Source organism: Marmota marmota, unplaced genomic scaffold, assembly GCF_001458135.2.
Source record: "Marmota marmota marmota unplaced genomic scaffold, marMar, whole genome shotgun sequence".
NCBI lineage: Eukaryota > Metazoa > Chordata > Mammalia > Rodentia > Sciuridae > Marmota > Marmota marmota.
Window position 1 is genome coordinate 41,787,249 of NW_025999900.1, and position 27,802 is coordinate 41,815,050.

At 46.5% G+C, this 27,802-nt stretch overlaps 1 protein-coding gene across 1 annotated transcript in view; it reads right to left on the reverse strand.

Annotated features, from left to right (window-relative positions):
* The window catches only part of Ltbp2 (latent transforming growth factor beta binding protein 2), a 108,121-nt gene that overhangs the window by 39,021 nt on the left and 41,298 nt on the right, over window positions 1-27,802 (reverse strand). Inside the window, 5 exon segments of the mRNA XM_048798992.1 lie at window positions 15,915-16,017; window positions 16,978-17,264; window positions 18,328-18,534; window positions 18,996-19,166; window positions 20,036-20,226. Of these exon segments, the coding sequence (XP_048654949.1) occupies window positions 15,915-16,017; window positions 16,978-17,264; window positions 18,328-18,534; window positions 18,996-19,166; window positions 20,036-20,226 (959 nt within the window).

The following is a 27,802-nucleotide window of genomic DNA, read 5'->3' on the forward strand; positions in this document are numbered from 1 at the left end:
ATGGAAAATCAAATACAAGAGGCTTACAGAACCCCAAATGTACAAAATTACAGCAGACCCACACTAAGACACATTATAGTGAGAATACAGAATAAATATAATATCTTAAAGGCCGTGGGAGAAAAAAAATCAAATTACATATAGGGGAAACCAATTCGGATCTCAAATGATTTCTCAACCCAGACCCTCAAAACTAGGAGGTCCTGGAATCATATATTTAAATCTCTGAAAGAAAATGAATGCCAACCCAAAATTTTATATCCAGCAAAATTAAGTTTCAGATTTGAAGATGAAATAACCTCCCAAGATAAACAAAAGAATTCACAAGTAGAAAGCCGGAACCACAGAACATTCTCAACAAAATATTCCATGAGGATGAAGTGAGGGAAAAAAAAGTGAAAACCAGCAAAGAGAGGAACAAAATAATAGTCAATAGCTAAAAGAATAGTCAATCAAAGGAGAAACTAAGTCAAATTAAAAATCAGAAATAAACCAAAATGACTGAGAACACAAATCACATCTCAATAATAACCTTGAATGTCAATGGCCTAAACTCATCAATCAAAAGCCATAGATAGACTGGCAGATTGGATTAAAAAATAAGGCCCAACAATATGCTGTCTCCAAGAGACTCACCTCATAGGCAAAGACATCCACAGACCAAAGGTGAAAGGATGGGAAAAAACATATCACTCACATGGATCATGTAAACAAGCAGGGATTTCTATCCTCCCATCAGATAAAGTGGACTTCAAGCCAAAGTTAATCAGGAGGACGAAAGAAGGACATTTTATACTACTTAAGGGAAATATATATCAACAAAACATAACAATTTTAAATATTTATGCCCCAAACAATGGAGCATCTATGTACATCAAACAAACCCTTCTCAACTTTAAGACCCGACTAGACCACAACACAATAATACTGGAAGACTTAAACACTCCTCTCTCACTACTGGATAGATCTTACAAACAAAAACTAAACAAAGAAAGTCTAGATCTAAATAATACAATCAATAATTTAGACTTAACAGACATATATAGAATATTTTATCCATAAATGAGCAAATACTCTTTTTTCTCAGCAGAACATGGATCCTTCTCTAAAATAGACCATATATTATGCCATAAGGCAACTCTTAGTAAATACAAAAAAATAGAGATAATGCCCTGCAGCCTATCAGATCATAATGGAATAAAATTAAAAATCAATCATAGAATAAAAAATAGAACCTACTGTAACACCTGGAGACTAAATAATACAATATTGAATGATGAATGGATAACTGAAGAAATCAGAGATTAAATAAAAAAATACTTAGAGGTAAATGAGAATAGTGATACAACATAACAAAATCTCTGGGACATCATGAAGGCAAGGGGAAGAGGAAAGTTCATTGCATTGAGCTCATTCATTAAAAGAATAGAAAGTCAACAAATAAATGACCTAACATTACACTCAAAACCCAAGAAAAGGAAAAATGAATCAACACCAAAAACAGTAGAAGACAGGATATAATGAAAATCAGAGCTTAAATCAATGAAATTGAAACAAAAGAAGCAATTGAAAAAATTGACAAAACAAAAAGTTGGCTCTTTGAAAAAATAAATAAAATTGGTAAACCTCTAGCCACACTAATGAGGAGAAAAAGAGAGAAACCTCAAATTACTAAAATATGTGATGAAAAAAGAAAATATCCCAATGAACACAACTGAAATACAGAAGATAATTAGAAACTATCTTGAAGATTTATATTCCAATAAAATACAAAACCTTGAAGACATAGAGAAATTTCTACAGACATATGACATGCCCAAACATAGGACATACATGACTTAAACAGATCAGTTACAAGTAATGAAATAGAAAATGCCATCAAAAGCCTACCAATCAAGGGCCTAGGGTTGTAGCTTAGTAGCAGAGCACTTGCCTAGCTTGTACGAGGCACTGGGTTCTATCCCAGCACCACATAAAAAATAAATAAGCAAAATAAAGTTATATATAAAAAACCTACCAATCAAGAAAAGCCCAGGACCAGACAGATTCCAGCTGAGTTCTATAAGACCTTTAAAGAAGAATTAACACCAATACTCCTCAAAGTATTCCATGAAATAGAAAAGGAGAAAAACCTTTCAAACTCATTCTATGAGACTAATATCACCCTGATACCAAAACCAGACAAAGACACATCAAAGAAAGAAAACTTCAGATCAATATCTCTGATAAACATAGATGCAAAAATTATCAATAAAATTCTGGCAAATCACATACAAAAACATATTAAAAAGATAGTTTCCCACAATCAAGTAGGGTTCATCCCAGGGATGCAAGGTTGATTCAACATACAGAAATCAATAAACATACCTAATTACATCAATAGATTTAAAAACAAGAATTATATGATAATTTCAATAGATGCAGAAAAAGCATTAGACAAAATACAATACCCCTTCATGTTCAAAACACTAGGAAAACTAGGGATAGTAGGAACATACCTCAACATCATAAAAGCAAAAATGCTAAACCAAGGCCAACATCATTCCAAATGGAGAAAAATCGAAAGCATTCTCTCTAAAAACTGGAACAAGGATGTCCTCTTTCATTGCTTCTATTCAACATTGTCCTTGAAACTCTAGCCACAGCAATTAGACAGGAGAAAGAAATTAAAGGGATACAAGTAGGAAAAGAAGAACTCAAGTTATCACCATTTGCGAATGACATGATTTTATATTTAGAAGAGCCAAAAAATCCCACCAGAAAACTTCTAAAACTCATAAATGAATCAGCAAAGTAGCAGGATAGAAAATCAACACCTGTGTGTTCCTATATATCAGTGACGAATCTACTGAAGGAAAAATTAGGAAAACTACCCCACTCACAAAAATAGCTTCAGAAAAATAAAATACTTGGGAATCAATCTAACAAAAGAGTTAAAAGACCTCTACAATGAAAATTACAGAATACTAAAGGAAGAAATTGAAGACCTTAGAAGATGGAAAGACCTCCAATGCTCCTGAATAGGCAGAAGTAATGTTGTCAAAATGGCCATACTACCAAAAGCATCATGCAGATTTAATGCAATCCCAATTAAAATCCCAATGACATTCTTCATAAAACTAGAAAAAGCAACCATGAAAATTATTTGGAAAAATAAAAAACCCAGAATAGCCAAAGCAATCCTTAGTAAGAAGAATGAAGCAGGAGGCATCACAATACCAGACCTCAAACTACACTACAGGGCCATAGTAACAAAAACAGCTAGTATTGGCACCAAAACAGACACCCAGGACAATGGTACAAAATAGAAGACACAGAGACAAACCCACATAAATACAGTTACCTCATACTAGACAAAGATGCCAAAAACATTCCCTGGAGAAAAGATAGCCCATTCAATAAATGGTGCTGGGAAAATTGGAAATCCACATGTAACAAAATGAAACTAAATCCCTATCTCTCACCCTGCACAAAACTCAACTCAAAGTGGTCAAATTCTTAGGCACTAGAGCAGAGACCCTGTGCCTAATAGAAGAAAAATCACCATGTTGGCTTAGGATCCAACTTCCTTAACAAGACTCCTACAGCACAAGAAGTAAAATTAAGAATCAATAAATGGGATTAATTCAAACTAAAAAGCTTCTCAGCAAAGAAAACAGCCAATAACAGGAAGAGAGAGCCAACAGAATGGGAGAAAATCTTTACCACACACACCTCAGATAGAGCATTAATCTCCAGGATATATAAAGAACTCAAAAAACTCAACACCAATAAAACAAATAACCCAATCAATAAATGGGCTAAGTAAATCTATTTCACAGAAGAAGAAATACAATCAATCAACAAATATGTGAGCAAATGTTCAACACCTTTAGCAATAAGAGAAATGCAAATCAAAACTAAGATTTCATCTCACCCCAGTCAGAATGGCAATTATCAACAATAAATGTTAGTGAGGATGTAGGAAAAAAGTACACTCATATTTTGCTGGTTGGAATTCAAATTGGTGCAACCGTTATGGAAAGTAGTATGGAGATTTCTCAGAAAACTTAGAATGGAACCACCATTTGACTCAGTTATCCCACTCCTCAGTACATACTCAAAAGACTTAAAATCAGCATACTACAGTGATGCAGCCACATCAATGTTTATATCAGCTCAATTCACAATAGCTAAACTATGGAACCAACCTAGGTGACCTTCAACAGATGAATGGGATAAAAAGATGTGGTATATATACATAAAATATATATTACTCAGTCTTAAAGAAGAATGAAATTATGGCATTTGCTGGTAAATAGATGGAGCTGGAGAATATTATGCTAATCAAAATAAGCCAATCCCCCAAACCCAAAAACCAAATGTTTTCTCTGATATGAGGATACTAATTCACAAAGGGTGGGTGGGGGGCTAGGGAAGAATAGAGTTACTTTAAATTAGGTAGAAGGGAGTAAAGGGAGGGGAGGGGTGTGGGGGTACGAAAAATAGTAGAATGAAACACACATTATTATCCTATGTACATGTATAATTATATGACCAGTGGGATTCTGCAACATGTATACCCAGAAGAATGAGAAATCATACTCCATTATATATGATGCATCAAAGTGCATTCTACTATCATACATAGCTAATTAAAACAAATCAAAAATTATTTAAAAATTAAAATTAAAAAGGGGTGGGGAATGTAGCTCAATGGTAGAGCTCTTGCCTAGCATGTATGGGTCCTGGGTTCCATCCCCAGCACTGCAAAAAACAAAAACAAAACCAGGCAGAACCCATCTTTAAGTTTCATAATTCTTGTGCCAAAACATAGGAAGTCGTCCTCAAGTGGCACGAGTGACTTTCATGGGCCTTATTCCATGTAGAATTCCATAAAAAGATAGCCCTGGCTTTGCCAAGTTAGCTATACATGATTTCCTGTAAACTTCTGACAAAAGTTTCTCTCTCCTTCCCTGTCACCTTACCCCAATTCCTTCATTTTTTTCTTATTTCTTTTGACATGAGAACCTTGCTGCGTTGTTCCCACCTCAGTCTCCCAAGTAGCTTGGGAGACAGGCATACGGTATGTGTACAGTCTGCCATGCCCAGCCATGCCCAGCTCCCCAGATCTTTTCATTCAATCGAATACCACCAGTTACAAGAACTGTTTGATAGTGTTATTTTTATCCAAAGTTTCATTTATTATTAAGAATATGTGTTCTCTGGTTTTTCCTTTCTTTGGTGACTTACAAAAAAATTAGTTCTTCATATGTTCTATTGTTGAAATAGATTCTTGCAAATACCATGAGACATGCTAGAAATATTTATACTTTCAGCCAGTGGCACCTCTAATCCCAGCAATTTGGAGGCTGAGGCAGGAGGATTGCAAGTTCAAGACCAGCCTCAGTGATTTAGTGAGGCCCTAAGTAACTTAGTGAGACCCTGTCACAAAATAAAAAAAGTAAAGTGGGTTGGGGATGTGGCTCATTATTAAACGCCCTTGAGTTCAATGCCTGGAACCCAAAAGAAAGATTTATACTTTCATCAATTGTACAGCTATGTTTGAGTGTCTCTGTGTTTGTTAAATATTTTCTAATAGCAATAGTTTTTATTTCATCATAGCTGCTCTCTCCAGGCACATTACACACTAAAGGAAAGGTCTGTTATTGATGATAGCAGCTACATACCTACATTCACAGAGTCTTGATCATTTGGCTCTCAGGGCACCTTTTGGGTCACATCTGGTAGGTCATTATTATTTTTCCCTTGGGATATGGCTGATGGAACGTTAGATGGCATCATACATCATACATCATGGTGAGGGGTGTCAGCAATAAATTTCTTCTGATTGCTTTCAGTTATGTTAGGAGTATTATTTTGAATCCATGGTTTCTTTGCAGGAAGTTTTTTGAGTCACTTCTCCACTTTGTGAGGGTTGCTTTTGTTAACACCAGGCAACATAAAAGTCCAGTCAAGTCAGCCGAGCTCTGGGAACCATGCTATGTTGTTATGTGACAAAGACAAACATAAGGAAGTGCCACGGCCTCCTGGAACACGCCTTCCCTGAGGACACATCACATACCAAACAAGATATGTGACCGTCTGACATGCAGACAGGCCAGTGAGGACATACACTAGTAAAGCTTAATATTTAATTTTTAAAAATGTGAATTGAAGTGCTAATATTTTTTTCATGTCCTGGCCTGTCTTGCACTGTCTGCTGTGGGGACTGGGCTCTGGCCCACTTTTGTGGAGATCACTTTTGTGGATTCTGAAAATGCTTAGACTGAGACAGAACGATGGGAGTGAGGCTGGGAAACATGGGTGTCCCTGGCATGGAGCCTGGTGGTATGAACTGAGGACAGAGAGGAGGGAAGAGAGGATGTTATTTGGAAAGACTCAGAAGGCAGCCTGTGGTTAGATGCAGCCTCTGAACACTATGAAGAGCAGAGGTGGGGGAGAATGCAGGGCAGCTCCAGCAGGCTGAGGAATAGTACCCACAAACATGGAGGCGACATTTCGGAGTTGTAAGGACACTGGAGCATGCTGTTCTGTTTCCAACTCTGTAAGGCAGGGTTCCTGATCCCCATTTGACAGATTAGGAAAACCACGCTCAGAGAGGTAAAGTAACTTGCCCAGGTGAGGAAGTTAGCTGGAGCGGAGTCAGGGTTGAGTCCAGGCCTCCAGTCACAAAGGCCATGCATGCTCTTTCTATGGTACTCCACTGCCCGTCTGCACGACAGAGACAGACAGACAGACAGACAGAGGCTGGGGAGATGTGGATGAGCCAGCGGGCCAGGGCAGCATGGCCTCTCCACATGTCAAGAGGGAGATGTTAAGTGGAAGGTCTTTGCACCTAACATCAGTGATCTGGAAGGGAGTGGCAGAGAGCTAGATAGAGGGGAGCTGGAGGGGAACCAGCTTGTGGCACCTGCAGAAAACCTGAGAACTCAGGACTGTATGACTCGCTGCATCCGCCAGTCTGGAAGGCGCTCTTTCCTTTTTTTTTTTTTTTTTTTAATGTGGGAGATTTTTTCTTTCTTCTTCTTCTTCTTCTTCTTCTTCTTCTTCTTCTTCTTCTTCTTCTTCTTCTTCTTCTTCTTCTTTTAGTTGTAGATGGACACAATATCTCTATTTTTATTTATTTATTTATTTTACGTGGTGCTGAGGATTGAACCCAGGGCCTCAAGCATACGAGGCTAGCACTCCACCTTTGAGCCACAACCCCAGCCCTGGAGCATGCTCTTTCTATAGTGACTTCACGTCCTGCCTTGGTAAGAGGACTCTGCTCTCACTGGGCTGGAGAGAAAGGTTGGTCAATGCTTCATGAAGGCAGGCTTCTAGAGAGGACCAAGTGCCGAGCCACTGTCTCTGATGATGCTCCAGTTTTTGCATCACCAAATAACCCCTCCCCGCACCGCCAGGGCTCTCAGCTTCCTTCCTCACCCCTCCCATGAGGATCTAGAGGTGCCCAGCATCTGTGAGACCAAGTCAACATCTAAACCAGAAAACTCAGCTTATCACTCCTTGGGAGAAAGAAAGAAGAAATGGCCATGCGGCCTGGAGCAGGAATTCAGTCACCAGCAACTTCAAGCAATACACAGTGATGGCGCAGGCAGGCGCCCCTCCTGCACACCCAACACACATCAGCATTCCCCGGTCCCAGCTCCCAACCTGCTATGTGTTGTGTCTGCCTGTTTGCTTGTCCATCTCCTCGCCAAGCGTAAGCTCTGTGAGGACAGAGACCTTGTCAGATCATTGCTCTGCTTCTCGTGCCAAGCCTGCACCTGGAGCAGGAGGGTCACGCTCTTCAAATGGAATCGAATAATAATAATAGCAAACACCAGAACCTCATTTACTCAGGGCAAGCCCTATTGGAAGGACTCTACATGTATTAACTTATTTAATACTTGTGACAAACCTTGGGAGGTGTGTACTTATTCCCATTTTACAGATGAGCAAACCAAGGCACAGAGAAGTTAGGAAATGTGCCTAAGGGTGGAGCTGGCATGAGGGACACAGGCAGTCTGGCTTCAGAGGAGAAATTCTGAACCATTCTTTCCGCTGCCTCCAGATAAACTAATGGATGGATTCACAGCAAGCCTTAGGAGTTGTCTAGGCAGAGAACCCTAGGGTCCACGGGAGGCCAAGGGAGGCAGCTGCCCAGCAGGAAGCTTATATCTTCCCCGAGATCCCCTACTATTTTTATTTTTAATGAGAAGGAATGGAAAGCAACACGTAGAGATACTCAGAAGGAGGTCAGAAGAACTAATCAGATATTTGACAAGCGCCCCACAATGTGTCTGACCAGAGTGCCAAGCAGAATTGACAAAGGAAACAGTGAGGGCCCGTCCCAATCCTCATGGCCCCGTACCAGATCTAGGACCTAAGAAAGGGTCAGAGGAGAGAGAATTTGAGATCCTGAGAGAGTGGCTAAGCTGTAATTCCCACGGATGCTTCAAGGAGACACTTGGGGGCTTCGGCATCCTTGCAGTTGGCACGCTGAGACCCCACAAAACCAAAGCGGTTCCCAAGGGACCCGTTGGGATCAGCTTGAACTCCAAGGAGTCTAAACATCACAAAATGCATGAGAGCCACGTAGGGCAGCGTGGGCAACATTCCTGATAAGAAACAGGGCTACGTGGTCTCCAGGCCTTGACTTCTGCTCTTCTGGCCCTTAACCTTCACCCTGTCCACACTCCTGTTGTCCACAGACTGTAGAAAGGAGCAGAGGGTCCCCTGACTGCGTCCTGCCCTGTCCCACTCATCCTCCCCCGGCTGTGAGGACTCCCACAGAAGGCAAACGCATCACTGGGGAAGGGTTTGGCCCTGACTCCCCGAGCAGAACTGGGAGGAGACGTGAAGACATGTGTCTGGCCATGGTGCTGTTTACAAGCCTGAAGATCTCTGCCTGCAGTGACAGGTGCCCACAGCAGGGAGGGATGGAGGGTCCCTGCCACACACCCTCTCTCCCCAGGGAAAACATGCACATGGCTGATGAGGCTGAGCTTGGGGCTGCAGGGGCACAGGAACAGGCAGGAGCCTTGGCCCACTTGATTTGCAACCTCAGGCACATCCACTGGGGAGAAACTTCTACTCTCCCAGTGGGTGCTGGGGCCGCTGGACCCACATCTAATTACCCACTCGACTCTGTCTCACTCTGTGACCAGGGCACATTTACCCTCCTTCAGTCTGGAGTTTTTCATCTGTAGACGTGGGGACAGAAACTCAGTTTGTAGGGTTGTCATGAGGATTAACTTTGTAGAAACAATGAACATCAGACTGAACTTAGCAGGATGCCTGGCACGGCCCAGCGGCTGCTTCCCAAGGACTAGTGCCCTCCCCTCCCCTCCTTCCTTCTTTCCAGCATCTCTCCAGGACAGCACCTTGGCCTGCTGCCCTGCACCAGCTGGATGAATTTGGGTGAGTTACTCAACCTCTCTGGGCCTGGGTTTTCTTATTAATAAAATGGGATGACAAGTCCTTCCTCATGGGGCTATTGTGGACAATAAATAAGCATGTGAAACTCTGAGCTCAACGGTCATCAAATTTGAGTAATGAACATAATAGCCACTGTTCAGATTTTCCTCCTTGGTGAGGTGCCAGCAGCTCCCCTTGGTGATGATGGACATTTCTCTCACAGATGGCCTCTGACTGTTGCCTCAGAGTGGCACTAAAGCCAATGTCACCACATTGGAGGAGGTCGGGGCAGACCTCCACCTCAGACTGGAGCCATCCAGCCCTAGGACCCCAGCCTTCCCTGGAGCCCTGCAGGACAGATATGCCTCCTGGACACACACTCCTGCTAGCAGGAAAGGAACTAGCTCAGCCTGGACCACAACTCCCAGGAGGTTTCTAGTCTCCTGGGAGAAGCTCTCGGAACATCACCAGCTGTTACTTTTTCAGCCCAATAACTGGAATTCTGAAAATCCCACTTCTCTAGGGCCGGGGTCTGGGTGCCTCACCCAGAGTCCCAGAGAATGGAGCCCCACCCAGGGGCTGTTGCCCAAGCCAGGGTCTTCTGTTTAGCAATGTCTGAGGCAGCACACAAGGAGGAGCTCAGGCAGGCGCATTGCAAGAGCTGCTGGAAGCAGGGGTCTGGAGTCAGAGGGACCTGTGGTTTCAGGACCAACTTCCACATCTGTAAAATAGGCATAGGAGCAACCAATGCCTGGGAACACAGTTATCATAGGATAAAATGAGAAAGCACTTAGTGTGGTGCCTGGCACTTACCAGTTCTCCAGAGGATACAGGACAATAGTGATGTTGCTGCTGTGACTTGCCCCAAGGCTCCCTGCCTCAAATCTCCCCTCCAGCCCACCTCCCCAGCCTCCCCAGGGGCTGGCATCCCAGAGCTCCATCTGTGACACTCCTCATGCCCCAGGGTCAGGACCAAAGCAAATCAAAGCATTCTTTCTGCTGAAGGTTTCAAAGAAATCCCCAAATATGTCTAAATAAATACCTGTCCCTTCAAAAGTCAATTTCTGACTCTGAGGACGTAACTCAGTGGAAGAGCACTTGTCTCGCATGCTTGAGGCCTTGTTGGGCACCTGGGGTTTTTAACAAGTTGTCCCTTGAGCTCAGCTTCAAGTTGAGTTCTGCTCACCAGAAACATACACACTTTGGCTTTTTCTCTTAGAACCACATGGAGCAAGTCTACCACCTGCCTAGGCCAATTCTCTAAACATTGTTGCTGGTAACTCATGGGCCTGGCTGTGTTGCTAAACTGCCTGTCTATTCAACCAATCTTCTTGACAGACACTGTCCTCTGTGCACAACTAACTCATGCACAATCCTGGTGTGCATCCTCTTGTCTGGGAAATTCCAGTCTAGTATCCCAAGTGTTGTCTCCTTCAGGCAGGTGCCAGTCTCTCTGGGATGATGGGTAAGCTCTGGGTCTTCTGAGAATCAGATGCATCATGGTTTGAGCTCTGGCCCCACCTGTCCTAGCTGTGTGACCTAAGCAAGTTCCTCAGCCTTCTCTGAGGGGTGCTTTCTTCATCATTCAACAGGTTCAAGATCCTCAGCTTGCAGGTGGCCGTGAAAATTAAGTGTGACCGTACAGGTGAGGAGCTAGCATAGTGTAGTTCAGCAACTGGAAGCCTTTCTTGTTTTTAGGAGGGAAGGATGACAAATTCCTTGAAGGGACAGAGGGAGAGAGTCAGTTGTCCTTGGTGATACAGGGAGGGGCCTGGGCTCTGAGGTGAACTTGTCCCAGGCCAGGCAGATGGAAGATGATCTCGTGGCAAACAGCTGGAACCACCACTGCGGGCCTCCAGCCGTGTGCCAGCCCCGCCTGTTCCAGCAAAGGGGCCTTGGGGTTGACACAGTCGGTGCCAAGCTCCATGGGGCAGCAGCCAACTTTCCAGTCAACCCAGATGTCTGTCTTATATGGAAACTTAAAAATGTGGCCTCAATCAAAGTGGCTTTTCAGAGCTGTGTGCTCCCCAGACTCTGGCAGGGGCACTGCGGAGGCTCTGAGCTGGGACCTTTGATAATTCCCAAGGAGGCAGGAAGACATGGCTCAGGCTAAGTCCTGTAAGGTCAGCAGGGGACATGCTGCCACAGGCAGCCTAGATCGACTCCTGGAGCCATCTCTCCAAGGAAAGAGGCTCTGTGGAATTCTTCTGGAAGAAAAGGGATTTGTCTGTGCCATGCAACGGATGCTCGAGGCAGTTCTTTCCCTGTCAGAAACAGTATTCTGCAGCGGCCTTCCTCAAGGAGGCATAATCCTATTTATCAGAGGAGAAACAGAGGCAAAGCCACCGAGGCCAAGAATGTTCTAGAACCCAGAAGTCCTGCCTCTCTAGCCAAGCATCCCCCAAAACCATTCTAGCAGCTCATCCTTTCAGTCCCTGAAGCCTGCATGGCAGCTTGCTTGTCCCATCTGCTTACAGCAATGTCCCCTCACCCCCAGCCTGAGGCTCGGACATGAAACTAGGTTCCCCAGTGTCTTGCCCCTTCTCTATGCCTTGCCCAGCCGCACTTTCATGTGTTCCAGAATGCTTGACATTCTGGGGTCTCTACCCTGGTGCCCAGCTTGCTGAGCTGTGCTGAACACAGTGGGGGAGGGGAGTGAGCCTTGGGTGCCATTGGTGTTCTGCACCCACACATGCATGTGGGCACCTGAGTCACAGAGCTCTGCTCCTGTGCCTGCCACTACTGGACAGAGCTGGCCAGCTCTGCTGGGATCAGGGTCTCTGGACAGTCAGGGGGGCTGAGCTCGTGAGGCTGGCACACCACTGGGACCAGGAATGGGGCAGGTGGGTAGGCAGGAAGTCCCTGAAGTGCACATTTTGGTCTTCTCTCCTGTTCTTTCTCCTCCCAAATGAAGGCTCCCCCATGCTCTGAACAGATTCTGAGGTCTAGGAATGTGGTCACTGCCCAGCAGCCCTGCCCGAGGGGATCAAGCACAGGATTTTCCACTTACAGCAGCTGTCCCTGACCAGGAACCTCCCAGCCTGCATCCCCCAGGGGCTCTCACACTCTGACTGGACATGCCTCGTGCTCCTGTTTAAATCCTATAAGCACTGGATGCGACATTTAATTGAAGGATCGAGAGTGGCTTCCATTGTCATTTCCACTACTATCCCCTGACATGTCTCTGGTCACTAACATCACTGTCAAGTGGGCTCGTGGAGTTGAAGAGGAGAAACTGACCCCAAAGGACCCTGCAGGACCCTCAGTGCTGTCCCCCACCCAGAGGGCTGCATCTCGAGGGCTCAGGATCATGCTTGAGGGCCAAACCTGAGATACCACAGGCTTGAAGATGTGCCCAAAGGAAGGTTCTGAGAGGGGCACAGTCCTTAGCTATGAAGAAGGCTAGAGGTGGAACCCAGCAGTGAAGCAGGATTCTAGGGAGGCCCCTTCCAGAACCCCACTTCTCGGCCACAGTGCACCACTCCTTTCCTTTTCCACCCACAGCTGTTGACAGCTAAGCCCACTCTTTCCCTCCTGGGCACCACCATGGCGTGTCCAGGCCTCAAAAAGTTGTTTTTTCCTTTTTTTTGGGGGGGGGCAGCGCTAGGCAAGCACTGAGCTACAACCCCAGCCCAACAAGAAAAACTTATGATGCTAGTGTGGAATTGGCACTTGGATGAAACCTTCCTGCGCCCTCCTGGGACAGCCCTGCTGGATCAGGTGGTTCCTGGGTAAGTCAGCACCTTGGTCAGCAGCAACAGGTACTGGATGCCCCTAGGAGAACTAATGGTCCCTGTCTGCCTGAGCCAGCTCTAGGGAACAGAACCCGCCCACACACATGGCTTCAGACCTGCCTGCTTCCTTCAGGAGAGCCAGGAATTCTCAGGGCCCACAAGGGACTACTGCTCACTTTCCTGGTCTCACCTCTATGCAGTTTTTGTGGGTTGTTAAATTCTTCCCGGCCTCTTTGACTGCCCTACCCCCAAACCACTCTTCAGACCTCATCTTGGATATCACTTCCTCTAAGAGTTACCAGTTTGAGGTAGGGTCCCCTTCCCCACAGTGTACAGACATGCAGGTTGTGCACTGCACAAAAGCACCACATTTAAGGGAGACACTGGCATCCTAGATTTGTATATTTATGAATATGGTTCTGAACACATAGAAAGGGCACCTATGATGGCCTGGCTCCACTGTCTATGTCTTCATAAAACCTGGCACTTGTCCAGTTACTACAGGAGCCTCTTTCCTTGATGCACTCCCTGCAACTGACCATGGCCTCCACTAGACTATAAGCTTGGAGCTAGAGGTGCTGGTTTTACCTCACCACGTCCACTCAGAGCCTGCTCATTAGGGGTACTTCAAAGGGGTCCTGGTTGATGCAAATAGTTGTTGACTAAACAGAATGCGGGAAATAGAAGTCTCAAGAATTGGTCTGACAGGAAGGAGGAAAGAAAATGAGGAAAGAAGAAAAGTGCAAAAAATATCTCTGGCCTGCAGGGGAGGTGCTGAGCCATTCATGCATCTCTTCCCAAGGTGGGTGGGTTGGTCCTTTTCTCCTTTCTTGAGGAGACCTTCTAATAATGATGAAGATGGTCATCATTGCAGTCACCCCTTGGTATCCATGGCAGATTGGTTTCAGGGTCCCATCAATGTCAAAATCCTTGTGAGCTCAAGTCCCTTGCATGAAATGGGGTAGCATTTGCACACAACCTTCACGTGCCCTCCCTTATGCTATAACTCATCGCAGGGTTACTTACAACACCTTCCACAATGTCAACACGACGCAGACAGGTGTTCTATGGAATTATTTAGGGAATCATGACAAGAGAGAAGTCTGCCTGCTCAGTACAGAAGCAGCCATCATAGGCCTAATGCACCCACAAGGGGGTGCGGTGAACATGCTCAAACAAGCGCAGGAGACACACCGAGGGTCTGTGACAAGCAGGAGGCTATAGGAGCACAGGACCACACTTCCTTCAATAGTATGGATTCAGCACAGTTCTCAGTGTAGGGCAACTTCAAGTTCTAACTTCAATTTCTAACTTTTTGGAACTTTCTGGAATTTTTATTTTAACTTTTTGGGGGTGCTGGGGCTCAAACCCAGGGCCTCATGCCTGCTAGGCAAGCCCTCTACCACTGAGGTATACCCCAGCCCTTTGGGGTTTTTTTCCAAATACTTTCAACCTGTGGTTGGTTGAACCTGCAGATGCAGAACCCGTAGACACGCAGGGCCGAGTGGAGTAGCTGCCATGTGCCCAACCTAGTGCCGAGTGCTCAACCGAATGCCGAGCACAAAATTCCTTTCTGTTAAGCCTCCACAGCAGACCCCAAGCCTGGCACTAGCCTGTCTTCACAGATGAGCAGATGGAGCAGGGAGAGGCTGGCGGGCAGAGCCGGGGCAGTGTGGAGGGACCCTGAGATCTGAATGCTAACCTTTGCGGCTTCCCTAAAATTTCTATCACACTGAGAAGTCGTCTGCGCTTATTTTTAGTTTGGAAAGTGTATCCACTGCTCCACTGCTGAGTCTCATGCTGGGAACAGCCCTGTCCCTCCCACCTTTGGGCTTCACTCCAGGCCCCCCCAAAACACACTCACCGAGCTGACTGCCTACAAGCCAAAGCAACACACACCAGGCCCAGGCCAAGGAATGAGGCCCCGAGGGGCAGCCAGCCCAAGCAGGCAGCAGCCAGCCCAGCCACAGGTACCTGTCACCCCTCCCAGATGTCGTACCAACACCCACAAGAGCAAGCACTGACGGGCGTTTTGCTCACTCCTGAGTCTCAGTGCTTGGCACATGGGGTACCCCGGGGTATTTGCTGAGTGAATGAATGTTGGGCTTTTTTACCATTTAGAAGAGGGCAGGAGCCAGGCATGGCAGTACACCCCTGTCATCCCAGTGACTCCAGAGGCTGAGGCAGAAGGATCACAAGTTTGAGGCCAGCCTCAGCAACTTTGTAAGGCCCTAAGCAACTTAGCATGACCCTGTCTCAAAATAAAAAAGGGATGTAGCTCAGTGATAAAGTGCCCCTGGGTTCAATCCCCAGAACAAACAAACAAAAAATACTAAGGACATTCCGGGACAGACAATCAACCCTTGTTCAGAGAATGGGAAATGGAAACAGAGATGAGTGAGGAAGAGGCCTCAGGGTCCCTCCAAGGAGAAAATGAGGAAAACATTGGGTCAGCAAATCAAAACTCTGGGCCCCTGATGCTTGGGCAAGGGCATATGGAGGGAGTAGGTGGAGGGGGCCCAGCACCAGCAAGAAGGAGGAGCCCCTCACAGGAAGACAGCAATGGGCCAGGTTTCCTGGGCAGAGGGGCTGGGCCGGCCGAGCTGTCTGGATTCTTGAGCACTGGCCAGAGGCTCCCTCAAGGCGATCTGGAAAGCCTGCAGGCTTACCAGCCTGTTCACTGCCTAGGGCCAGAGGTGGTCATGGGCATGCCCTGCAGGAGAGACCAGGCCCTGGGAGAGATTTCCCACACCCCCTGACCTTGGCAGTAGCACTCACCTGGTCTGGGTGGGCACGGAACACAGGAGGAGACCCCCCAGAAGGCTCCCACGCTGCCACAGCAGTCCTCCTGGGCAGTCAGCTCGAGCAGAGGATTGGCACACTGGAAAAGAGGACATGGATACACCTGTGGGCCTCCACTTCCCTCCCTGGCTATGCACACAGCTGGACCAGGAAAGCCCAGGATGCAGAATGCTCACCTCCAGAGGACGCCCCACTGTGGGGGAGGGGATAGGGAGGAGCACAGCCAGGGGGCCCAGGAGAAAGGAAGCCCCAGTTCACCCTGCTAGCCACTAACCGGGTATCGGTGGGGGGCACACTGTAGACACGAGATCCTGCCTGGGCAGGTCTGTATAGGCTGAGAGTCCCAAAGAATGGGCTTTCCTCCAAGCACCTCCATGGAACTCTGGGGCCACCCTCCCTGTGAGCAGGGCCAGGCTCAGGAACACCACAGGCTGGGGGGTCAGGAAGGACCTGGGGCTCAGGTCCTTATCCCTTAGCTCTCCACCTGCTCAGCTCCCGTATCCTCAGAAACAGAGCTGCAACCTCAAGAAAAACCACCCCAGGTCTAACCTCCTAGCGTCTCTTCCAGGGGAAATGGAGCGCCTCTCATCTTGGCACCACCAGGGTTTTGTTGTGTAACCTGCATTCACTACTTCCACACTTCTGTGACTCATGAAGACCAGAGGCCAAACTCCCTGCCAGACCCTAACAGCCCTATTGCCCATGAGCTGCAGGGTCCTAGGCTCAGCTCTCAGAGATCCCAGGATGTTCTGGCACCAAACTCTGGTTTGCCTGAGGATGCTGGTGACAGCTCCTCTGCAGAGGTCTCCTAGGTCCTCTTCTGCATGCCTGGGGACTGACAGGTACCAAGTGGAGACCAAGAAGGAGGCCAGTTTCTACAGAGGCAGATAATTTTGTACCCTGGGCTTCCCATCTGGGAAATGGGAGACTCTAAGGACACATTCCACAAAACAAGGAGGAGAAAGAAGAGGGTGGAGGGCAGGGTGGAGGGCCACTGCTGTCCTGGAAGACAGGGATGAGGCAGCAGCTGCGTCCTTACCTGTCCGTTCACAGAGCTCAGGTAGCACCGGCCCAGCAGTCCCCGATGCCTAGGCAGCACTGCGGGGGGCGCCCGAGGGGGCTCTCCAGACCGAGCAGGGATGCTGTTGCTGTCCCAATGGCTGTGGCCTGGGCCTGAGGGGAGCTGGGGTTGACCTCTGGCCTCCACGCTGTTCTCCTCCAGGGTCGCGTCTGCCTCGCCCCTCACCCGCGCCACCTGGTGGATCTGCACGGAGGCCTCAGGCGGGTGCTGGATGTGCACCTTCACCAATGAGGGGTTCACAGAAGCTGGGCACAGAGTGGGGTTCAGAGTTGAGAAGCGGGGTCCCGCCTGCACTGCCCCACCCACTTAAGAGTGCCTGCAGCCCTGAGCCAGGCGGGTCACTGGCGTGTGTTTTCCCAAAACTCCCTTTCCATTTCTTTGCTTGCAATTAGGAACCACAGAACAACCACCTCCGCCCCCACCCTTGAAGACAGGATGGAATGCCAACTCCTTGGCAGAAGGACCTTCAAGAAGTTCTATCTACCTTCCTGACCCCAACACTGTGCAGCCCTGACCTCTAACCAAGGCTGCTACCTGGTCCCACCTCCATGCCTTGCTAACACCAATCCCTCCCCACTGCTGATCCAGATGCTGCCCATCAGTGGAGGGCTAACTGATTGTCATTCCCTCCACACAGCCTCTCCAGAGCACTCTGGGCTCAAGGGCCCCTCCATCTCTGACTCTAGAACTCTGTTCTGTTTTGTTTTTATTTGGGGGGATCTTTTTTTTTGGTACTAGGGAATGAACCCAGGGGCACTTAACCATTGAGGCACATCCCCAGCCCTTTTTGAATTTTATTTAGAGATAGGGTCTCACTGAGTTGCTTAGGGCCTCACTAATTTGCTGAGGCTGACTTTGAACTTTGGATCCTCCTGCCTCAGCTTCCCAAATCACTGGGATTACAGGCATGTGCCATTGTACCTGGTTGATTTATTTTTTTTAAGATTTTTTTGGGGGGCCCCTGCTAATGAAAGACAGGGAAAATGAAAAGTTGCGCATTGAAATTCTGCTTCCCATCCATCCTTCCCATCCAACCTAAGACTTCCATGGGTTCCTGAGGGCAGACCCTGACTTCACATTGCTTTGCCTTCCCCAGCACAGGGTAAATGCCAAAGCACAGGGAGGAATTCAGATGGAAGGGAAAGAGGAGTAGGGAAGGGAGCAGAGCCCTGCGGTGGGGGAGAAAGATGGGGGACTGACAGGGAAGGAAGGCCTGGAGGTGCTTCCCTGTCCCCAGCCAGCACAGCGAGGTGGCCCGCCCCGACTTGGGGTTCCTCCCAGGCTTGCTGCCCACTGCGCTGCACTCACCCATCTGGTTGGAGAGAGGCAGTGTGAAGGTGGATTGCTTCAAGGGGCCTTCCAACAGGGCCCTGTGGCGGGAGCCCCTCTCCAAAGTCTCCCTCTCCAGCTGCGGGGCAGGCAGGTGGCAGAACTTCCCGGTGGAGTTGGCAGGGCACCAGCATTCATCCCGGCCAATGCAGCGCCCTCCATTCAGGCAGGGGATCTGGCAGAAATCTACAAGAGAACAGTGGCACCCATCCCCCCATGTTGCTTGCTGGTAACAAGAGAGAAGCAGGCAGAGCAGGACAGGAGATGCGGATGGCTAGGGGAACCCAGTACCCACTGAGTCCCCAGAGCGAAGAAGTAACCAGCCCTTCTTTCTAAAAAGTCCTTCCATGTCTTCCCATGATGACCCAGGACACTAGGCAGTGGCCCCACTGTGAACTCCCTCATTTCTCTGTGGAGGTAACTTGGTCTGAGAGGTTATGTGATTTGCCTAGAGTCACACAGCCAGGCTGGGTGAAGACTCAGCCAGCCCTCCCTGTGACTTGGGACAACGGATGGAGCCACAGGACAGAGCAGCGGGCTTCCTTCCTTGGGAGAACTGGGCTCCAGTCCACGGCAGGCCTGTCCCTCTAGCACCCCAGCCCCCCAGGCCCAGCCAGGAACCATCTGGGTGCTGGGAAGAGACTCACAGATGCGGAAGCCGGACTTGGGGTCATGCCCATGGCCACCCTGGCTATACAGGGTGGTGGTGTCGCCCCGCTCACAGCTGTTGGCACAGTGCCCGCGGGCACAGGTCTGCTTGCAGATGGTGGGGGTGAAGACGATCTTGATCTTCTTGATTTTCTCTGTGAGGTTCTGCCCTGCAGAGAGAGGGCTTGGGTCCAGGGGGCAGGGCTGAGAGGCACAGCCGTGACCTCCAGAGCGTGGTTAGAGAGGCCTGTGGGACAGGAGGTACATCCACCCCAAGAGCATTTGCGTAGTACCTATGGGATGCCAGGTCCACGGTGGGGGCAGGATAACACCTTTGGGAAGTTCACAGATACAGCTTTGTACACCTTATCTCTCAACCCTCGTGATGGGTATTGCTTTAGGCAGAGCCACTAGAAATTGTCATTTGTGTAGGATAAAATGGCTGAGCATGGGCAGTTTGGGTACGTTTAGCCTAAGATTTCCATTTAACTGTTGGACCAAAGCTCAGAGACTTCCAGGCGGCCCCCCATCAACAGCTAGCAAGTGCAGCAGCTGGGCTTTGGACCAAACCGCAGGGAATGGAATGTTGCTCAAGCTGACCAGGAAGGAGGGCTTTCTATAGGAAGCGGGGAGGATAAGGCCTGAGGGATGATTAGAGGCAGGTTTGGGGGCCCGATTACGGGAACAAGGATCAAGCCCTTTATTTGGTACATTTGGTACGTGTAGGGAAGCCACCAGCAAGACATCAAGGAGGAAATGTGGAGGACTCGTGATCCAGGAAGGGTGGTGACAGGCAGAGATAGAGCAGCCAAGGTCTCAGGGTCTCCACAGGGGCCAAGTCCAGACCAGCTGGTTTGGCAAGCCTAGAGTCAACCCAGGGCAAGTACCCAAATACTGTTTTTTGATTGACTGAAAGAATGACGGACAAGGTGTCAATTCAACTCCTCTGGGACAGTGGAGAAGGAAGTAGAGGTGGGTTAAAGAGGGGTGGAGATTTAGATGTCCTGTTCCTCTAGGTCCCGAGGCAGGACAGCCTTACCCCAGGGAGACAAGAGGTGGTCCGGAGATGCTGCCTGCTGGGGACCATCCCTCTGCTCCAGGCCCAGGCCCACGGGCAGAGCATTGGAAGTCAGCTGGCCGCTGGCAGCACTGGCTGGGTAACGTCTGACCGTTCGGGACAGCCCCATGTGCTGCTGGGAGGGGAGGACTTGGCTGAGCCCACTCAGGGTCCTATGGAGACAGACAACCATGGCATAGGGGGTCACATCCCAGGAGCAGCTTCTCTGTGCCCTCCCTCATCTGGCCACTTCTTCATATCACCCTTTATATGAATTAACTGTGGAGCACCCATTTACAGGTGGATTCAGGGACAGAGCCCAGAATCTCCCTCTTATTTATTTATTTAAATTTTAAAATTTGTTTTAATTAGTTTAACATGACAGTAGAATGTATTTATGCACTTTAATATATCATACATAAATGGGATATAATTTCTCATTTTTCTGATTGTACATGTCGTAGAATCATGTTTATTTATTTATTTTATTTTTATTGTTGGTTGTTCAAAACATTACATAGTTCTTGGCATATCATATTTCACACTTTGATTCAAGTGGGTTATGAACTCCCATTTTTACCCCATATACAGATTGCAGAATCACATCAGTTACACATCCACTGATTTACATATTGCCATACTAGTGTCTGTTGTATTCTGCTGCCTTTCCTATCCTCTAATGTTTATTTTTATTATAAATAATATAGTAACAATATTCCAGGAGAAAAACATGAATGCATCATCCCCCACCCAACCAGCAAACACTTTCGCCTATTTCCTCCCAACCCTTGCTCAGATAAGTGATTTTACACTATCATCATCATCCATAGATACAAGTTAACTTGATCTTTTCACTTAACATTAGATCACACTCTACAGGATTCCACTTTTTTTTTTCTTTTTTGGTACTGGGGATTGAATGCAGGGGTGCTTAACCACTGAGCCACATCCCCAGCCCTTTTTATATTTTACTTAGAGACAGGGTCTCACTGAGTTGCTTAGGCCCTTGCTAAGATGCTGAGGCTGGCTTTGTGAATTCTTGATCCTCCTGCCTCAGCCTCCCAAGCCACTGGATTGGGATTCTATATTTTTCACTGTCCCATGATATTATATCTGAAGATGAATCACAACTTTCTCAAATAGTCGCCTAGTATTCTTTAATTGCTTTAAACTTTTCACGGTGAACATTCTTACACATAGGATTTTTTTTTTCTGCTAAAATATTCCTTTACTATTTTATTTCATTCTGTATATTTGAAAATTTTAAATAATGAACATTTTTATTTATCAGAGGATTCACTGGACTATTCTCATCTTTTCTAGATGTTTCCAATTTTTTAAAATAATAAACATTTTGAAAAGGGTTACTACTTTAGGATTAACTCAGTCCCTTGGGCTACAATGGCTGTGTCAAAGATTACAAACACTCACGGCTCTAATATGCATGGCGCTTTGCTTTCTGGAAGGATCACATCAAAATATACAAACACACCTTGTAGAGCAGAACCTCACCACATAGCATGTTAGGTTTTCGTTGCTGTTTTTGCTTTTTTTTTTTTTTTGTACTTTGTTCTTTGAGTACAAAACGGCACTTCAAAGTTGATTTTATCTCCCATTTTAAAATTACTTCTGAGGTTGAAATTTTGTTCATCAATCTATTTCCTATTTGTATGGAAACTTTCTACTCATGACCTTTGACATCTTAACTATTTGAGTTGTTTGTCTCATAAAATTGTAACCCACCAGCCCCAGATTCCTATCCCTGGACTGAGAACACATGGAGACCGTGTGGTTATTTTGTGAAAACAAGTAAATGGTCACAATTTGAAAAGTATGCTGGAATTTTAAAGTCCATGAACAAAGGGACAGAAAAGGGTTAGTTACAGTTTGTACTAAATACCTCTTGCCAAGCCAGATAAGAAAATGTGACTGAGTCATTTAAAAGTCTTCTTCATCTAAAGGGAATAAACAGACTAAAAAAAAAATTAAAAATAATTTTAAACAAGCAAACTTGTTACTGCTGCCCGAGCATCCTTATATATAAAAACCCAAGTGCCAAATCTGGTATCAACATGTTTTCACCACCAGAGTCATCTGAGCCTGATTTATTGTCATCTATTGCTGTGATGGAGAATTAAGTAACAGGAATAACAGCAAGGTTCCCGGCAGATTCTCCCTGCATAGAGGCTGCTATCCCAATGGTTCACCTCAGCCTCGTCCTCTGAGGTGGGCAGGGAGAGAGGGCAGTGGGCAGGGCTGTAGGCTCTTGGCTCTGCCCCCCTGGGGGTCTCCAGCTGGCTGCTGTTCCCCTCTCGGCTTAGAAGGCAGAGGCAGCTGGGCCAGGGTAGAGCCGTGGGGTCTGTGAGCCCAGTCACCTGGCCTTGTGCCATCTCTACACTCACTTCCCTTAACCAACCACAAGCCTTCAGCCAGGTCTTGGTTGAGTGTCTCATCCTGATCTCAGACAGGTGGTGGGGCATCAGAAGAGTCTGGTGCCCTGTTTGGTCCAGGGTGGTCCAAAGAAGCAGTGTCCCCCTATGGACAATAGAGCAAGGGCAACAGAGGTGAGCAGAGCCCCAGTGAGAAGGTAACTTTCTTAGAAGAGCTGCTGCCATCTCAGCTGAGGACAGGGGTCCCCAGACTTATACAGCACAGGATGGAACTTGTTATCTCTCTGGATTGTTCCAGGAAAGTCCCAGCAAAGCTACCAGAATGGACCCAAACCGTCATCTAGACCTCAGGATTTCATGGATTAGTGAAACTGTGAAGCAAATCTGGGGGACCAACATAAGTGGCCAACGTTTTATTTAGGTGTAATATTAAAACATGCACACCTACCAATGATTACCACCGTCATTTCATGAAAGAAAAGACATCACAGTGCCCAAAACACACTTGAATAAGTTTAACGTTATGGAAATCTCACCACGTTGACTTCATTTTGCCTCTTTGTGGACCATAAAAAGTCCATAGCAAAGTGGGGGTGGGGGGGCTGGGGTTGTGGCTCAGAGGTAGAGTGCTCGCCTAGCATGCGTGAGGCACTGGGTTCGATCTTCAGCACCACATAGAAATAAAATAAAGGTATTGTGTCCACCTACAACTAAAATATAAACCTTGGAAAAAAAAAAAAAAGGCCATTGCAGAGAGCACCATACCACGCCAAGGGGGATCCACTAAGTTCTGCTCTCACCCAGACTCCAGGAGTTTTTCAATGAATTCGGGGGAAAAAATTCCCATTCCAGCTACGTGGGACCTCCAAACCCACATGAAAACAACCTGCATAGTGTGTACCCACAGTTGTGCCACATAGTTAAATGTGCAGAATGTGCCCATACCCTGACCCCACACTAAGATCTTCAAATGGTGATGTAGAGACACTCAGTGAGGGGCTCCAAGTCACCCACCCCAACCATTTCCACCCTTGCCTGGCAGTTTCACTCTAATTTATAGAGATATAAATAACATAGGTTTCCAAATACTATTTTGTTACTGAAGAGTCTTTGCTATTAAAAGACAAGTTGAAAATATCATTATAAGGTATCAATATAAGGTAGAATCATTATCATTACCACTCATTGAAAACTGAGTCAACTGCTCAGTTTTTATTTATTTATATTTTTATTTTTTGAGATGGGGTCTTGCTATGTTGCCCAGGCTGGCCTCAAACTTGTGATCCTCCTGCCTCAGCCTCTTAGGTACCTGGTATTATAATCAGGTATGCACCACCACATCCAGCTGAGCCAAAATGCTTTAAATATGTCCCCTTATCCATGTTACTTTAGTGATTAGAAAAGTAAGTTGCAAAATAATATGGATGATATGCTTCCAGTTTTATGTTTTAAGAAAAATTTCTCCCTCTGCCTTAGACATTGATATATGCAAAAGGAAACATCTGGAAAGATCTGTATACAGTGGCTGCTCCTTGGGATGAGAGTGCCTGGTGCGTGGGTAACTACAGTTTTAAACATTACATATGTCAGTATTTTGGGAATTTTTTAAACAACAAATATGCATTGTACAGAATAAATATATATTTATTTTGTAATAAAAATAAATCTCTATCCTTCCCAGAAACTCCATTTTAGAGATAAGGCAATGGAGGCTTAGAAAAGCATGTAAATGCCTGCAAACAACTAGGACCCAAGTTGGACTGTGGTGGGGAACAGGTTTGCAGATGCAAGAAAGACTAGAAGGACTCCAGAAAGTCTCAGGAGGAAGCGACCTTTGAGCTGGTACTTAAATGGATGCGTAGGGTTTCTAGAACTCAGAATTAGGAGGAAGTTCTTCTAGATTAGGAAAAAAATAAGGCGATGCCCATAAGTGGGAAGTACCAGCCATGTTTAAGAAAGAATCAGGAGCAGAGTTTGAATAAAGCACAGAATGGAGGCGAAGAAAGGGAAAGGAAATAAAAGCCAGTCAGTGTCTACCAGGTGGCAGGAAGTCTGCTAAGTGTTTCCCAAAATTTACTTAATCAAAAACTCTATGATCAAAAACCTCTGCTTGGCCAAAACTGCTCTAAAACAAAGTAGAGGATAAATGACCCAACGGGGAGAATATGTGCAATCATATCACAGACAAAAGAGGAATCTCGGTAACATCTAAAGAGTTCCTAGAAACAGGAAAGAGTCCAGTGGCCCTGAAAGGAAGCCAGCAAAGGATATGAAGAAACAGTTCACAGGGGGAAAAAAAATGTTTCTTACACAGGAAGAAATATGCTCGACCTTTTATTAGAAATGTACAAATGAAAACTACTCTGAGACAGGAAGTCTTAATCCATCAGACTAGCAAGACTGTGAACGTTTAATAACACTCCCATTGGGTGAGACTGCAGAAACAGGCCATTCTCTCAGATGTTGCTGGCAGGAATGTAAACTGATACAACTCTTTTTGCGGGGGGAGGTGATACCAGGGATTGAATCCAGGGGCGCTTAACCACTGAGCCACATCCCCAGTCTTTTTTTACTTTTTATTTTGAGACAGGGTCTTGCTAAGTTGCTGAGGTCCTCTCCAAGTTGCTGAGGCTGGCTTTGAACTCACAATTCTCCTGTCTCAGCCTTCCCAAGCTGCTGGGATTACAGGTGTATGCCCCTGTGCCTGGCTTGATTCGACTCTTATGGCCAGCATTTTGACAATTTTGCATTATACTCCCAGCACAAGGCATGTATGCTCTGACCTTGCAATCCCCCCCTCAGAGACTATTCTGCAGGTAAACCTGCTGTGGTAGGTGCTACTGCTGTTCTGCCGAGGCCCCCTTTGCATTCCCAGCAGCTGTAAAGGAGAGCCAAGTGGTTAATGGGAACCTCCTGAGACGCTCCTCCCACCACCTTGACTACCCAGCCAATGACTGCCCAGCCAATGGCTGCCCCAATAGAAGTTCAAAAGCCCCTCCCCCTTTGTCTCAAGAAGGGACAACTTTGTAAACTCCAGCCTCATCTGGGCCAAAGCTTGATTTATCTGGGAATCTATCCTTCCTTGGGTCTCTCCATGTCCCATTCTGCTTTCCTTCTCCTTAGCATTCTCCCACTGAATCTCACACACCTGAATTCCACCTCTGGGGAACCTGACCTAAGGCAGTGGTATATATCCAAGATGATACATGACCATTCGTAGCAGAACTATTTTGTAATAGCGAAATATTTTGTACAGAATAAGTGTCCTTTCAGGGGATTGGTTTTAAAAACTAGAATCTAAAGACAGTGGTGGTGGTGGGGGGGGGGGGTAATGCACCCCTGTAACCACAGCTACTCTAGAGGCTAAGGCATGAGGATCACATGTTTAAAGCCAGCCTTGGCACTTTACTGTGACCCTGTCTCAAAATAAAATAAACAGGGCTGGGATGTAGCTCAGTGGTAGAGTGCTTGTCTATCATGTTTGAGGCCCTGGGTTAGATCCCCAGCATGGCAAAAAAAGAAAACCAGAACACTAGGATCTATCTAGGAATGGAGTCATGCACCCTGGACATAGAAACAGCTCCTTGACATCAGTAAGGAGTGTTCTCCAAGATATATATTGAAATGCGAAAAAAACAACAGCTCAAATCCCACCCACCAGCTGTTTTCATATAGCCTGTAACCTAACAATGGTTTTTATGTTTTTAAATGGTTGAAGAAAAAAAAGTCGTAAGAGTAACATTTCTTGACATGAGAAAATGATATAAAATTCAAATTTAAGTTTCCATAAATAAAGCCTTCTTGGAGCACAGCCACACTCATTGTCTAGCACTGTTTTTGCTCTGCAGCTATTCAGCTGAGTAGTTGCAGAAGCCATATGTCATAGGAAGCCTAAAATATTTACTCTCTGGCCTTTTATGGAAGAAGTTTGCTGACTCCTGGTGTAGGGCATGTAAACTTTTGTGTAAAAATACAGAAAATAAGGATACATGTTGTATTTATTTGCAGAATCATAAAGCAACCTTGGAAGGATACCCTGGAAAATTAATAACAGTGCTTACATGTGTGGGAGGGGTGGTGGGTAGGAAGTGGGGCTGGGGCTGGGGACCAACCAGTGCTATAACTGAATGAATACTTACTCTGTGCCCGGCTTGGTGCCAATGATGCACGTCACATGCATTCCCTCACGTAGGCCTCTCCATAACCTAAGAGTTAGTACTCACTACCCCATTTTATAGTCCATTTTATAGGAAACAGAATGAGCAGAAGTTCTATGCCCTAAGTTTACAGAACACATATGTGCAAATGCCAAGTTACTAAGCCAGGTTAACGTCATCCTAAATGCACCCACCATCTGTCACTTCTATCGCCATTTTACAGATGAGGACATTAAGGTTTTGAGGGATTCAAGAATAGGTTTGAGCCCTCATGGACGAGGGCCTGAAATATTGTATTGATTGGATAAGGGGACATCCCTGGAGATCTTGTAGCAGAGAAACGACATGGTCTGAGGAAGAGTCTACCCTCTTTCACTCATCAAGAAGCAGTTGTGCGTGTCTGTCACATGCAGGCACTAGGGGCCAAGGCACTAGCTCCCCTCTTAGCTCCAATGGAGGCTGGACAAAGAGACCAGCACCTGACCAAAGGTGAGGGTAGCCCAGCACAATGGCGCACATCTGTAATCCCAGTGGCTTGGGAGGCCAAGGAAAGAGGATCGCAGGTTCAAAGCCTGCCTTGGCAATTTAGTGAGGCCTTAAGCAATTCAGTGAGACCCTGTCTCTAAATAAAATATTTTTTAAAAGGGCTGGGAATGGGGTGCAGTGGGTTCAATTCCCGGTTCAAAAACAAAACAAAACGGTGAGAGGTTCAGAAGAAGCTAGCATTGGCTTTGAGAACTCTTGGTCTCCAAGTAGGTCTAGGACAGGATGCAGTGGGCATTCCTAAATGATGATTATTCTGGAGAAAGACTCCCTGGTGGTTGACAGACTAGGAAGGGGAGGGCTACAGACCAGCTGGGGAATGCTTTGGCTAGGGTCTGGGCCAGGAGTGACCAAATATGGGACCAAGAAAAAGGTATGAATTCAAGGGATGTTCAAGAGTAGAAAAAGAAAATTCCCAGTGGAATGGACGGAGGGGCTTCCAGGAGCCCAGACCTCAATCTGAGTCCTACAAGATGTGGATGATGGGCTTGGTTTTGGACATGATGAGTGTTTTGTACCTCAAGATGGATCTTAAGGGGCTGGGATTGTGGCTCAGAGGTAGAGCGCTCGACTAGCATGCATGAGGCCCTGGGTTGGATCCTCAGCACTACATAAAAATAATTTAAAAAAAAAAAAAGGTATTGTGTCCACCTACAACT